This window comes from Artemia sp. Qi Xiang Cuo, chromosome 19, assembly GCF_049724085.1.
Source record: "Artemia sp. Qi Xiang Cuo chromosome 19, ASM4972408v1, whole genome shotgun sequence".
Lineage (NCBI taxonomy): Eukaryota > Metazoa > Arthropoda > Branchiopoda > Anostraca > Artemiidae > Artemia > Artemia sp. Qi Xiang Cuo.
The window spans coordinates 35,648,801-35,661,780 of record NC_142812.1 but is presented as its reverse complement, the minus strand read 5'-3'; the positions used below and the strand labels follow the sequence as shown (position 1 = coordinate 35,661,780).

Genomic DNA, 12,980 nt, shown 5'->3' with positions numbered 1-12,980 from the left:
TTTGGCTGTTATTGTTTAAATAAAAAAATACCAGGAACTCCAAATGTGGTACCCCGCAGTTAAAAAAAATGAAAAAATTAAGTTTTATTCCCAAGTAAAAGAGATATTTGGATTCGAATATTATTTTAAACTAGGATTACTGGGGGAGACATTGAGGACTTGTTTTCGGACCCGAGCGAAGTGCATGCCACTAAAAAATAGAAAAAGAGTATTTGGAAGAAATAGGGTGGCCCCAGATGCAAATGCGGATTACTCTTGCCCCAGATTTAACATTGTTTTTGTGGTTGGCGCCAATTTTCTCCCCGAGTCCCTCAAACTTTATATATTATGGTAAATTTTTTTGGTGGTTGGTAACTGGTTGTTCCGGGGTACCCTGAACACGACTGTAAAAATGACAATCAGGCAGTTGTGTCAATTTGTAAATGAAGCGTTGACATCAATGAGTGAACTTTGATATTTATGTTATTTTTCTTGTGGAGTGTGATTAAGAATACTGTTCTGTATGGCCTGTTTTTTGGCTTATAATAAATTATTTATATTATTATTATTATTAATAAAAATAAAGCATTATAGGATTATTTCTTAATTTCTCTTTTCGTTTAATTTGGTATTATTTCTCCATAGTGGCTCAATTCAATGATTGGTTCTCGTTTTGGTTCTGAAAAGGGCATGTCATGATCAGACTTTAGATAAATTCGAAGGGAAAACCATCTTGATAATATTAGGACTATAGGCTAGCTTTAAAATTTTTATTATAACTTGAAATTATTTGTTGTATAGAGAGAAATTACCGGATTTCCAGAGTTCATATTATGGCTTATTTGATCTTCATTTCGAGTAATACTAAAACCTATTTCTTAAATCTAAGATTGTTTATCACTGACTATTTGTATTAGGCTATAGCCGGTGAAACCAAAATGTTACCTGATAAATCAATCCAATATTTGTGCACACTGTTCAGTGACTTTGCGGTTATTAAAAATGCATTTATTTTTATGCTTGTGTTTCTAAGATAATTTTAATTGTATACTGAAAGTTGCAGTATCACAGCTGGTGTAAGACTATGAATAGCTTTATAGATTAGTATGTTGTTTTTTTGTACTCATTTTTAACTAATAAATAAACATTCTTGTTTTTTATACTTGATTTCTGTGTTTTCAGTAAAGCGCTAGTTTTCTATAACCCTACAAATATAGGGAAATATAGTTAGTTTTTTTTGTACTAGTTTTATCGATATATGTTAGATAGACTGTGAAGCAATAATTCTTTGGTTGTTTTAAGTTTCAACTTGGCTCTTTACTTTCCTTAAAAAAACTTAGTTTTTTTTAAATTAATTTTAATTAGATCCATTAGGGGTCTGTAAGGTGTTCTTGGAGTAGGATCCCCTTGGTCCAGGATTTTACAGATATAAATGTCATGCTGTCCCGGATAAAATAGTTATTTTTTAACCTTCGCTGGGCCCAATTTTGAGTGAAACAGAATCTTTTTTCTGTACTGGGAGCCCCCTTGGACAAAATAATTGCAGACATAAGTTTCAAGCTGATCGAAAGAACATTTTTAGCCCACTTTTTTTAGAGGGGGGGGGGTCTTGCCCCTTCCCATTTCTGTGCATCAACTATTAGCTTTTGCATAAGCTGTTTATACAAGTAATTGATATTAGTATATTATGGACTTATACAAGTAAGCTTCAGTCGGTCCGAAAAATAGCCGTTCGGGCCCTTTTTTCCGGCAAACCCATTACGTAAGGTCAATTTTCAAGCTGTCTAAAGCCTTTCCCCGTCTTAGTCTGAGAATCCAGGATGTGATAATAGCTTTGAAAATTAATGTTAAGAAGACTAAGTCGCTTAAGTTATGAATAAAGGAGGATGAAAAAGTGATGATACGTAATTAGAAAATTGAATGGGCTGATAGGTTCACTTGCGTAGGTAGCAATGAGCTGCGTTTTTTTTTTTTTTTTTTGGCGTTTTACAGACAAAATTGAAAGCAAGTCAACCCATAAAACTTCGGGAAAACCGCCCTTCCAAAACAGCATAAGAATCCTGTGTCTTACTCAGTTTGGTGTTTTGTCACTGAAACGCCAAATTAAAACCCAGCTTTAAAAGGAACGGAGGACGCAGTCATGAAAAAATTAAAATAGGCAAAAGTGCAGTAGGGATTTCACACTTGAAACAGATTCGAAAAATAGGAAGGTAACTTTCACAATTAATGTTATAATACTTACGGTGATGACAGTTGTTAAGCGTGGCTACGAAAATCAGGTGCGTAGAAAGGTTAAGGAAGATATGTTAGGTATTTGCAAGAGTAATTGTCAAAGGATAGGATAAGGTACTTGCTGAGGTGACCAATATGAAACAATTAGCTATACGAAAAGTGAAGTTCTGACTTACTTGAACTATAAAAAAAGGAATAAAAAAAAAGAAAGATAAAAGAGATCAAGGCAAGAAAAAGGTGGATAGATTGCCAAACACCGCACTTTTTTGCAATTGAGCTGGGGTTCGACGGGGCGTCCTCAAATGAGGGGGCAAGTGATCACACGAAACTTGCTGCTCTGATAATATGCCCGTAGTGGTAATATTCGTTTCTGAAATAATTTATTTTCAACAACTCCTTCAATTGCTATGTCCAACAGGAAAAAAGGAAGAAAGAAGGAAATATTCAGCTGTTACTCTTGCTAAACAGTGATTTTTGACCCTTTTGTCTTTTACATTTAGAGATGAATATCCAGACACGAAAGGGTACTTGTTTAGAACCTGGGCAACACGTGAGAAGACCGCATCGAAATTTCAAAGATGCTATATGAAGAACATGTTTTCGCCGCCTAGTGAGGTATTGCTCACTCCGTGACAAAGATTTAAACTTTTGTTTTTTGGGATTGGAAGGGCAAAAAAAGGTACCTAGGTTAGGTTACGTATTTAATATATTCTATACTTTACCCCTCTCCCCCCTTAATATGCAAATATGTATCCCCATTTTGTTTCTAAACTATTACATTTTCATTCTATGTTTTATTTTATTAGCATTAACGAAACATCACCTCTCGCGCGTTGCCCGGATTCTAAACAAGTATCCACGAGGGAATCTCTGTTCCCCTTCTCAGAAATATATTAATTTGTTTCGTTTCTTTCAACTAAAAATAAAGAATAGATTTTTATTGCTACATGTCTTTTTTCGAATCTGATTTCTACAAATTGCTTACTAATAGTCGTGTAGTTGCTCTGTGTAAGGCTGTCGCTACCAGATCCTACTAGATCATACATTGGCTTGGTATTCAGTAAATATAAAACCTGGGGCAAGAGCACAACGAAAAAAACCCAGCCAAAGTTAAATTGCATATGTTTTCTTTTTAAAGATTGAGGATAACTTGTCTGCACTTTTGATAGGTTAAACCTTTATTTGCCCTATTAAACAACGCTTTTCTTTTTATCTCTCTCACTCTCTGTATTTCTCTCTTTATCCTGCTCTTACACGCTTTCTCTTTCTCCCTTCCCTACCTTTCTTTTGTTCTTCTTATTATATTCATATTCTTAGCTCAATTCGTCGTTGTCAAGAATTATTTTTGTGTTTTTTTAACAGCAGTATTTTTCACAGTACTTTGGTTTAAATTTTTATAACTTACAATCAAAGATTGTAATTTTGAAATTTTGAAATTTTGTTTAAAATACTGCTACCGGTTGTACTTCATTGAGTACTTCTAGATTCTCTCAGGAATTTGAATAGTAATCATTTTCGAATTACTAGAAACATTTTCTATAATTTCAAACATGAAAATGCCTAGTTTTGCCTTGTTATAACATGAGTCTCAATATCTGTGGGTCGTTAACCTAAACAAAAGGTGTTTCATAGATTTTAAGGCCCACCAATAAAACAATAGAAAAAGTTCGATGCTTGATATCATATCCTAATTAAACTAGTACAGATGCCTTTAGATAGAAATAAGTATGAATTTATTCAAGAAACAATATTTATACGACACTAGAAATCACAAATCGTAAATTATAACACAAAAGTGACTTAGTTTCTTGATGACTCACGATGGACTAGAAAACGTTTGAGATTATGGGCACCTCAAGAAACTTGTTGGAAGGGGAAGGGCTGGTGAATCTTCAAAGAGGGTACAAGCAAAACAACAGTTTGAAAAAAGGCCAGAAAGCTATAAATCTTTGCCAGTATTATAATGTTTAATTGTTCTATATCTTTTGAATATTTTAGGAACAGGGGATATCCGTCTTGCCCCCTCCCTCCCATTCCCCTTTTGGGTCCCCATGTTTAGGATAATTAATAATAATAGTAATGAATACACTTTAACTTATAAGCACTGTGTTAGTATTAAGTAGGTAAGTTTAGACCTACAGGTAATTCACATTTAGGTTTCTTTCAATCGTATTGACAACTCCGATATTTTGAATGTGCGAAATACTGTCTAATTCTTTGTAATATGGCATGCCATTTCTTGTAAAGTCTTCTTTGCTAGTTATCTTTCCTCGTTGGTAAACACTTTTTCTTCAAATAAACTGTTTTTACCTATTCTGACCATAATTTGAATTTTCATGTAATTCAGTTTTCAATATCTTTTCTGCACTGAACTTTTACACTCTTGAATTACAATATGTATGTCTCCCATAAGTATGCTGGTGGAATTACAAACCTGAATCGTATTCATCCGAGCTTCCTTGGAAAGATTCATTTAACGAATTACAAGATCGGGTATTCCAACTTGAGTAATCATTGGTATAGTCACTCTTAGGTAAAAACAAGGTACTCTCATTACAGCTTATGGAATAACCGTTATTAGTGAATGTTATTTCATCGTTATGAACTTGGTTTGTTTTTTCGTCAGTGAGCTGAACAATCTGGGATAGAGCCCATATATAATTTCGGGCAAATCGAAGTGTCTCAATTTTTGTTAGTTTAGTATCGAGATGACTCACTGGAAGACGACGCTGCAAACCTTCTAATGCATGGTTAAGTAAATGCATTCGGTTTCGTTCTCTATCATTCGCTTTTGTACGACGACACTTCTTCACTATTAACATCTGAGTAGGACTTCGAGTCTGGCGGCGTCTTGGTGCTCGACGCCTCCGGCTCTGAGTTATTTCTTCTTCTTGAAGACTTGGGTAAGAATCATATCTCGTTTGGGTTGGATATTCGTTCAAGCTCTGTGAAAACTGCATATCGAACATTTCCAAGAAGCAATAATATATTAAAAAATTCGTAATAACTATAACTTATCACTTTAATTTCCAAGGCTCTAAGTCTCTTTTACAATTTCCTCCTATCGGCTTTCCACAATTTTGGAGTTAACTAGCCACGTGTTGTTTGGCAACTAACACACTTCGTACCAACGTCTCTTTAAACACTGACACGTGCTTAACACTATTTAAAGTCCCCCATCCACGATCGCTGACTCTACGACCTTACGTCATGTTCAGTAGCCAGAGATTACATGGAATAATTGAACGCTTTCCGATTTGAAAGTCTCTTGCCCCCTTACTAAATAGCTCGCTAGGGGGTCACATCTGCTCTCCAATTCAGTAAAGTAGAAAGGGGGAATATCTTGGTACCTTGTCAGGTCGGTAAATAGGAAAGGCATTCTAATCGAAGCGTAACGGCTCTGATTCCTCTTGTTTACTTGTTTTGATTATTCTTCCTAATAAAACGAAGGAATGATAACTAATTCATTTTAGAGCCTCTAAAAATGCTAATCTCACCAGGGAAGGCAGGTACCTACGTAGAAGCGTAACCCTCTTTAAGGTTCAACTTTAGACTCCCGTGACAAGTGTGGGTTTCATGTAATTTACAACAACTTTTTTTTTGTAATTCACCTATTTGTTGTGGTACTTCTTCTATTAGTTCTAATAAATTGAGCACCCCTCCCCCGAAAAAACAATCTTGCCACTATCCATATATGATATAAGCCTATGTACTCTGTTGTAATTAATTGTGATAATGAAAATGTTTAGCTTATATTGTAAATTTTATTTATCGGTTTCCGTTAAATTTTGATTTTTATGTGTTATTGTAAAACGTAATTCAATGTATTATCATCGGTCACAGCAATATCAATGGTGCAGCAACACCCATGATGCCTATATAGGCTTTTCTTTTCTCAATGGGGTATATTTATAATAAATTTATTCCATTCAATGCACATGAGAGATGAAGGCAGCGGGGAGGGGGGCGGGCTGTATAAGAAAACAAGATTAGTCTATGTATAGTACCCTACATTTACAGGCTAATTTTCGATAAATAAAAGTTTGAATACGGATAAATACTTTTATTAGACAGTGATAATTCACAAAAATACTGGATATTTCGGTCACATGTACAGTGACCGTCACCAGCAGACGGTCACTGATGTGTTTGTGCTGATGAAAGTCACTGTACACGTGACCAAAATATCCAGTATTTTTTTGAATTATCACTGCCTAATAAAAGGATTTATCCCTATTCAAACTTTTATTTATCGTCACGGAAAGGCAGTGTGGTCTTCGAAATTACCTAGGTTAATTTCCGTTCGTTTTGAGTTTTAATGTCTACCTTTCTTCTTTTTTATCTATAAGTAAATATTTTTTATAAGCCCCACCTCCTCTCCTCTTGTTGTTATAATAACTTTTCTTTGAAATTACTTTAAATTTAATGTCACGTACACTAAATTCAAATCTTCAATTTTTTTTTCTAATCTGGGTACCAGAAGAGGTTGTCGTATCTTTAAAAACCTTGGTAAGAAGTAAGAGCTAATGTGATAGTTATGCTTGATGGGGTTACATCCCAATCGGAACATTCTAGAAACTAGTGTCAATGAATTCATATGTTAACACATACGAAAATAGTTCATTGTATTTCAGCCAAACTTGGCCTGGGGTACTAATAAATGTATTCTTATTACCCTTGTATTCTGTGGTCCTCGCCTGTTCTGGCGTCAGTAAGGAGAGGGGCAAGGCCTTACCCAGGATTTTTTTTCAGAGGGGGTTTTACCCAAAGATTTTCTTTTTTTTGTGGAGGGGGGTTACACAAAAAACCTCAAAAATCGCATGCAAAATTTGTTTATATCATTTTTGTTACGTTTTTACGAGTCAAAAAGACAATTCGGGAGGGCTTCAAACCCCCCCTCTGGGTACGGCCTTGGAGAGGGGGTCCGTAAATCCTTTTCAGCGCGACATCTACTGGCTTTCACAGCCTCTATTCAACTTTACGAGAAGTAATATCAAGTGTTCTAGTTCTGTGTTTTGGGAGTTGATTCCAAAGAAGCCTGGTGGGAAATAACAACCAATGTCCAGATTTTGTCTTTTGGCGATCAAGATCCGATCAAAACTTTATGTCAGAGGAAGGGGGAATTTACCATGAGTGAATATCGTCAGAAAAATAACCAAATGATTTTGCTGGATCTCAACTAAACTGGGTTAGAAGTTAAATTTTATGCTGGTATTTTGTGTTTTCGAACTCGGGGACTAATTCTACCTTCTTTGGGGAAAAGAGGAAGGGAAACCTAATCTTGCCTCGTCAAGAAAATGTTTTAGAAGCTGTCTTCTGAGTTTGGATCACAGCCAAACTCTGTGAAAAGCGTGAGATAGTGTCATATTTTCGCCGTTTGGGAATCTTGGATCGTTCTGATCGTTATAGAGGGCAAGAAAAGCGGCTCCCTAATTTTTGTTATCAGCATGTCTACCATAATGTGATAGCCGGTTCCTATCAAAATTCTGGAAAGTAAGAGTTTCCTCCTAGTTTGTGATTTTTGACATTCCGACGAAATCAATTTGACATAGCCGTTTTCTGAAGATCAACTGGCAGAAAGCCAAAGTTATGCTGCTTGAGCCCCCCACGTCCCGTTCTACTGTAAAGGAAGTCAACATCGGAACCAACCGAGTAGATGTGGTTGAAGACTTCACTTACCTGGGATCTATTCTGTCGAATGATGGCTTATTCACAAAAGAGCTTACATCTAGAATGGCAAAAGCATCGGCACTTGTTGGGAGGCTTAGCAGCATCTGGTGAAAGCCAAACATAAGCCGCTTTACCAAAAATGCGCATCTACAATGCGTCAGTCAGCACCGTCCTGCTTTATGGAGCGGAGACGTGGCCAGCTGCAAAATCTATCCTCAGCGCCGTCGATGTCGCTCAGACAAAACATCTCCGAAGAATCGAAAGACTTCACTGGACTGACTTTTTGAGCAATCAGACCCTCCTGTCACGTATGGCTCAAACTCCTTTCTCGACGCAGCTCGCCCAGCGTACTGTTCGGTTTTATTGCCACCTCCTTCGCATGCCACGCGACGCCCCAGCACGGGTAACATTCGACTTCAACCCCACCCTACACGGATGGAAGCGACCCAGAGAACTCCCCCCCACTAGGTGAAAAGATAAAGCTGATGAATTCCTCACCCAAGCCCACATCCCGGTGGAAGAAGCTTCGAGCCTGGCAAGCGATAGGTCAACATGGAGGCGCCTAGTCTCATCTTTCTCTACGCCGAACCCTCTGCAGGAGCCTTAAGTCAAGTAACTCAAGACGAAATCAAATCTATGCAGATGGAAGAGAGTCCTTAAATTCTTGTCATTATACATATACCAGAATGGTTGTCCGATCTCAGCCGGTGGAGATCTCAGCGGTGGAAATCTCGAGATCCTGCTTCTCTAAGCAATAGAGGAAGGGTAGGAGAAATCCTTACTAATCGAGACTTCTGCCAGGATAGGTTGGCAGTTTTCAGTAAAATTCTATAGACAATTGAAACGATTTTCACAATATTATTTTGGTTTTTCTTAGTACAATACAACCTTTTTTAGGAGGAGGGGTGTCCAAATTGCCATCACCAGGGTATCTACCAGAATAAATGGTTAAATCTCAACCAAAATTGATGAAAAATAACAGTTCGTCATTTTGGAGGTCCAGTACATATGTATTTTTATTTCGTCCTCAGTGGTAGAAAAAGAAGAGGAATTAGGGTTTTAAATTATGTTTATATACTAAATTGACTGTAAGCAAAGAAAAAAACAAAAACAGATGCATCCTACCTGATAAAATGATGCAAAAATGCACACTTGATAAGAGACGTTTTCCAGAATCTTAGAAACTACTCGTTTCTAACTGTCGTTAGGTAATTTTTGAAGTGATTCATTTTTTTCTTGTAAAAAGAAATAAGAGTAATTTAGTCTCATCCATATTACTAGTAAGGAGGGACAACGATAAAATAGCATAGTATATCTTAGACAATTTTGCTATGGACGATGTAAACTTTTGCGGCAAGTTATATTGATTTACAAAAGAATAACACTGTTATAAGCGTGAAACATCCTCATTTTTTGGGCCTTTTGGCATATAATTTAAGTCAAATATACATTTCAGAGTACTGTCATATAAGATACAATTTTTAGGGAAGGAAAAATTCCATATAGGCTATCTGCTAACACGTTCTGGTTTATTGTTCCTCTAGATAATCTCTACTTCTTCTACAAGATACCACTTAACAAACAAATAAAAATACTGTTTCCAAGAGACCTTTGTACAAAATATTACACCTGAAGCGTTTTTTGACAATCGGAAACTTCAGAAAGAGGTTGTCTGCTAGTGTTTTTCGGATAAATAATTTTTCTGTAAAGCGCCACATAACGAACACATAAAAACATAGTTGCCAAGATATATTTGGATTTTCACCTACATCCACATGCTGAAACAACCATTTCCTCGTAATTGTATTTAAATGTTACTGTTTCATATTCATCAACATAAAGTAGACTGATGGGTTCCAGTTTTGTTGGTACGCAGCATGGCCGAGCAACTCTATCAGGTTGACTTTCATGCATTAGTGCTTGTAGAACAGTGTGCTTTGTAGGAGTAAGGTGGTCTGCTATTGGGAATGTGCATTTCCCTGAGCATTCATATGCCTAAATACAAATAAGACCCTTTTAAAAGAATAGTTAAAATTTTTTCACAATATTATAACACGTATTCCCAACCCCAGCCAAAAGTAAGATTACTGTATATACCAAACTTCAAATATAAAAAAAATGCATTACAAAAATCGAAGACATAGTCAGGGCGTGAATAAGTTTTTCTATTTATTTCTCTTTGAAAGGTCAAACTGATTTCTCCTTGAAAAATACACACTTGATTTCAAATACGAACTTTTTATAAACCAAGTCAATTAGTTTTGCTCTCCGAACAACTTCGTATGAGAGTACTTCAGGAACTCTTAATAATTTAATGTTTATAATAAAAACCGCTAAAAATAAACATTTGCACCCAAAGTAAACAAAAAAATATAAAAGACAGATTTAACGATTGAACTATATTTTTTATATAGTTCTAAACTATTTTTAGAAGCCAATTTTAAAATATTGAAGATAAATTTTTGTTCAATACATTCTCTGTATTTAACAGCTGATGTTGTTAGATATATGTTATTTTAGAAGACACATCAAAAGGTTTCCGAAAAGGAACGTTTACTTTCTAGTTTTCTCACAGTCAGCTTTTTTTCCTGTTTTGATACAGTAGAACTAGAACCTAGATTTATTACTTTTTCCAAAAAGCTTTCCGCCAATACAGCTATTAATAATCATAAAAATGTCTAAATTGATGGAAGCAAACCAAAGAATCCCAGTAAAAGTCAGAATCTGAATAGTCCAATTACCATTTTTTCTAAGAAGGGCTTGTTTCTAAGTTATCTATGTTATCATTTCCGTTTATTTGCAGTGATAACATTAATTCCAGGATTTCTGTTTTCGTGAAAGCTTGTTTGTTCCGCTTAAAGCCATAAGAAGTCAAGGTCAAAAAATAAATAACCATTTTTTGTTTAATTTTTACTCTCTAGAAATAAATAAGATACAATTGCAGCAATTAAAATTATTTAAGTCAAATTCAAATTAATTCAAATTCAAATTAATTTATTTAGCATAAAAAATACAAACAAATTTACAGCGGCCATCTACAAAAACCCGAAGGTTTGTTTACGATGGCTGCAAATCCATTATTATAAAGCTCTACATCCACATAAAAACTATCTCTTTACGGGCAAAAATCAGCACTTGAACTAAATCAACATAAAGAGCATCTCCTAGTCTAAAAGGTTTACACTCTAGAAATTGCATGTGATAAATATCACATATCATCCTTAAAACATCCACTCAAAAAAAAAAAAAAAAAAAAAAAAAGCAACAACATAGGTAAAAAAAAACAAAAAAAAAAACAAAAGAAAAAAATAAAAAAAAGAGATACATCTAACTAAATCAACTATGACAGTCTATCATATTTTTAAAAATACCGTATTGCATCGCTATGGAGGATTCTGAATTTAAAGTTTCTGAAGGGACAAGAAAAGCACAATAAAAAGAGATATAAGAAAGTAAACCGGCTTTCCATTATGCAACAACAAAACAAATGCGAATGTACGAAGACTTAATCAGTCTTAGCTGAACTTTTACGCAGTGAAAATGCCATAGAGGTGGAAATAAGAACAGAGGCCGGATTTTTCAAAATTCGTTGTCAGATATCTCTGTTAACCTGAAGTAATGCTTTATATTTAAAATCTAATTTTATTATGGGGAAATGGAATAAATGACGCCAACTAGCAAAAATCTGGCGTCTATTCATTTTTCTATCTCTGAGGATGACGCTAAACTTATTTTAATTTTGGTATTTTTTCGGTTCTTGTTTAGTTTTTCCTCTCTTTTTGCTATTAGTCAAATACTAGAAATATTAGTACTTTTTACCTTTAATTTTGATGTCTTGAAAAAGTCTTCGCTTAACGAAATTGTTTTGTTCTTGAAAAATAGAAAGAAAATTCACGTATTTTCACTCAGCTAAAAATATTGTTATAGCTTAATTCAATCCATGACAGTCAGGAGTATAGCAAAGCATAAAAAGAAGTATGGGCACTAAATGAGGGAGAAGGAGATATGACAGACATTTGCCATGAAAGTGGTTTTAAGCATGATGCGTAGTTATGGTATGCTATACAGTATCCCTTACGAGAGAAGTGGTTTAATTCTTCTTAATATGTGTGTGATCTGATATGTGCACAGACATTTGTTTTGAGGGTCATCTTTCGTGGGAAGGCCTAAATTTATAAACTCTGTAAAAATAAGGGAATTACAATGCAAATCCTAAAAAATCTCTGAAGAAACAATCCTTGGCTATTTTTCTTTCATAAACAGATTCAGGCACGACCACCCACATGGTCGTGTCTGTAGATCCTGGAAGAATTACATAGCCGGCAGACGTATGTTTTCAGGATCAGCGAAGTTCGAATGCATAAAATAATCGTAATTAATACCCAAATACAGGAAAAAGCAAATCTTGAGATCTCAGAAATATGATGGCATCATTTTTAGGAAAATGACCAAAAATCTTTGGGAATTATTGACCGAAAATCTTTGGGAATTGTTATGTTACAAAACTAAATCTTTAAAACGAGTGGTATAGATTAGAAGTACTTACCAATATTTTATCCTTAGGGGACATGACACTTCAGCAGTTTATAGTACTAGCACTAGTAGCAGCTGTTTTATGCACAAACATTACAATATTATGGACACAGGGTTCTACACTATTCTCTCAAGAACACAGATAAGAATTTAGATGGTGTTTTAATATGTAACAATTACGTATAAGACTATCTACAAAGATTTAGAGAGATTTCTGCTCAAATTGAACCCTGTTTTTTATTTCCCATACTCGCCAACACCTATGTGCATAGTTCTACTATTCGGAGCTTTCAGTATTCTCCAGAGAGTAGATGGTATTAAAGTATTCCTGACCTCTGGCCATGTATTAGAAAGACCATCTATATTTATGCCTATCTTGGAAACGAGTTTTTTCAAATGAAAGTAAAGAGTGACATTGAATATTTAAAAGAAAAGAAATTATTCCGTATGCCCCTTTTCAACCCCCTGCTCTTTACGTTAAAGATTTATACTACTTTAAAGGTATTTCTTACTGCAATTCAACGACCCTTGGATTTGAAAAGTTGTACTTAAAGAATTGGGACAAA

At 35.1% G+C, this 12,980-nt stretch overlaps 1 protein-coding gene across 1 annotated transcript; it reads right to left on the bottom strand.

Annotated features, from left to right (window-relative positions):
• Nucleotides 1-4,052: 4,052 nt before the first annotated feature.
• Nucleotides 4,053-5,822, bottom strand: LOC148940784 (uncharacterized). The gene has a single exon (XM_089105192.1). It carries the CDS (start codon nucleotides 5,178-5,180, stop codon nucleotides 4,638-4,640), a length of 543 nt encoding a protein of 180 aa, XP_088961318.1. The 5' UTR covers nucleotides 5,181-5,822; the 3' UTR covers nucleotides 4,053-4,637.
• Nucleotides 5,823-12,980: the final 7,158 nt, after the last annotated feature.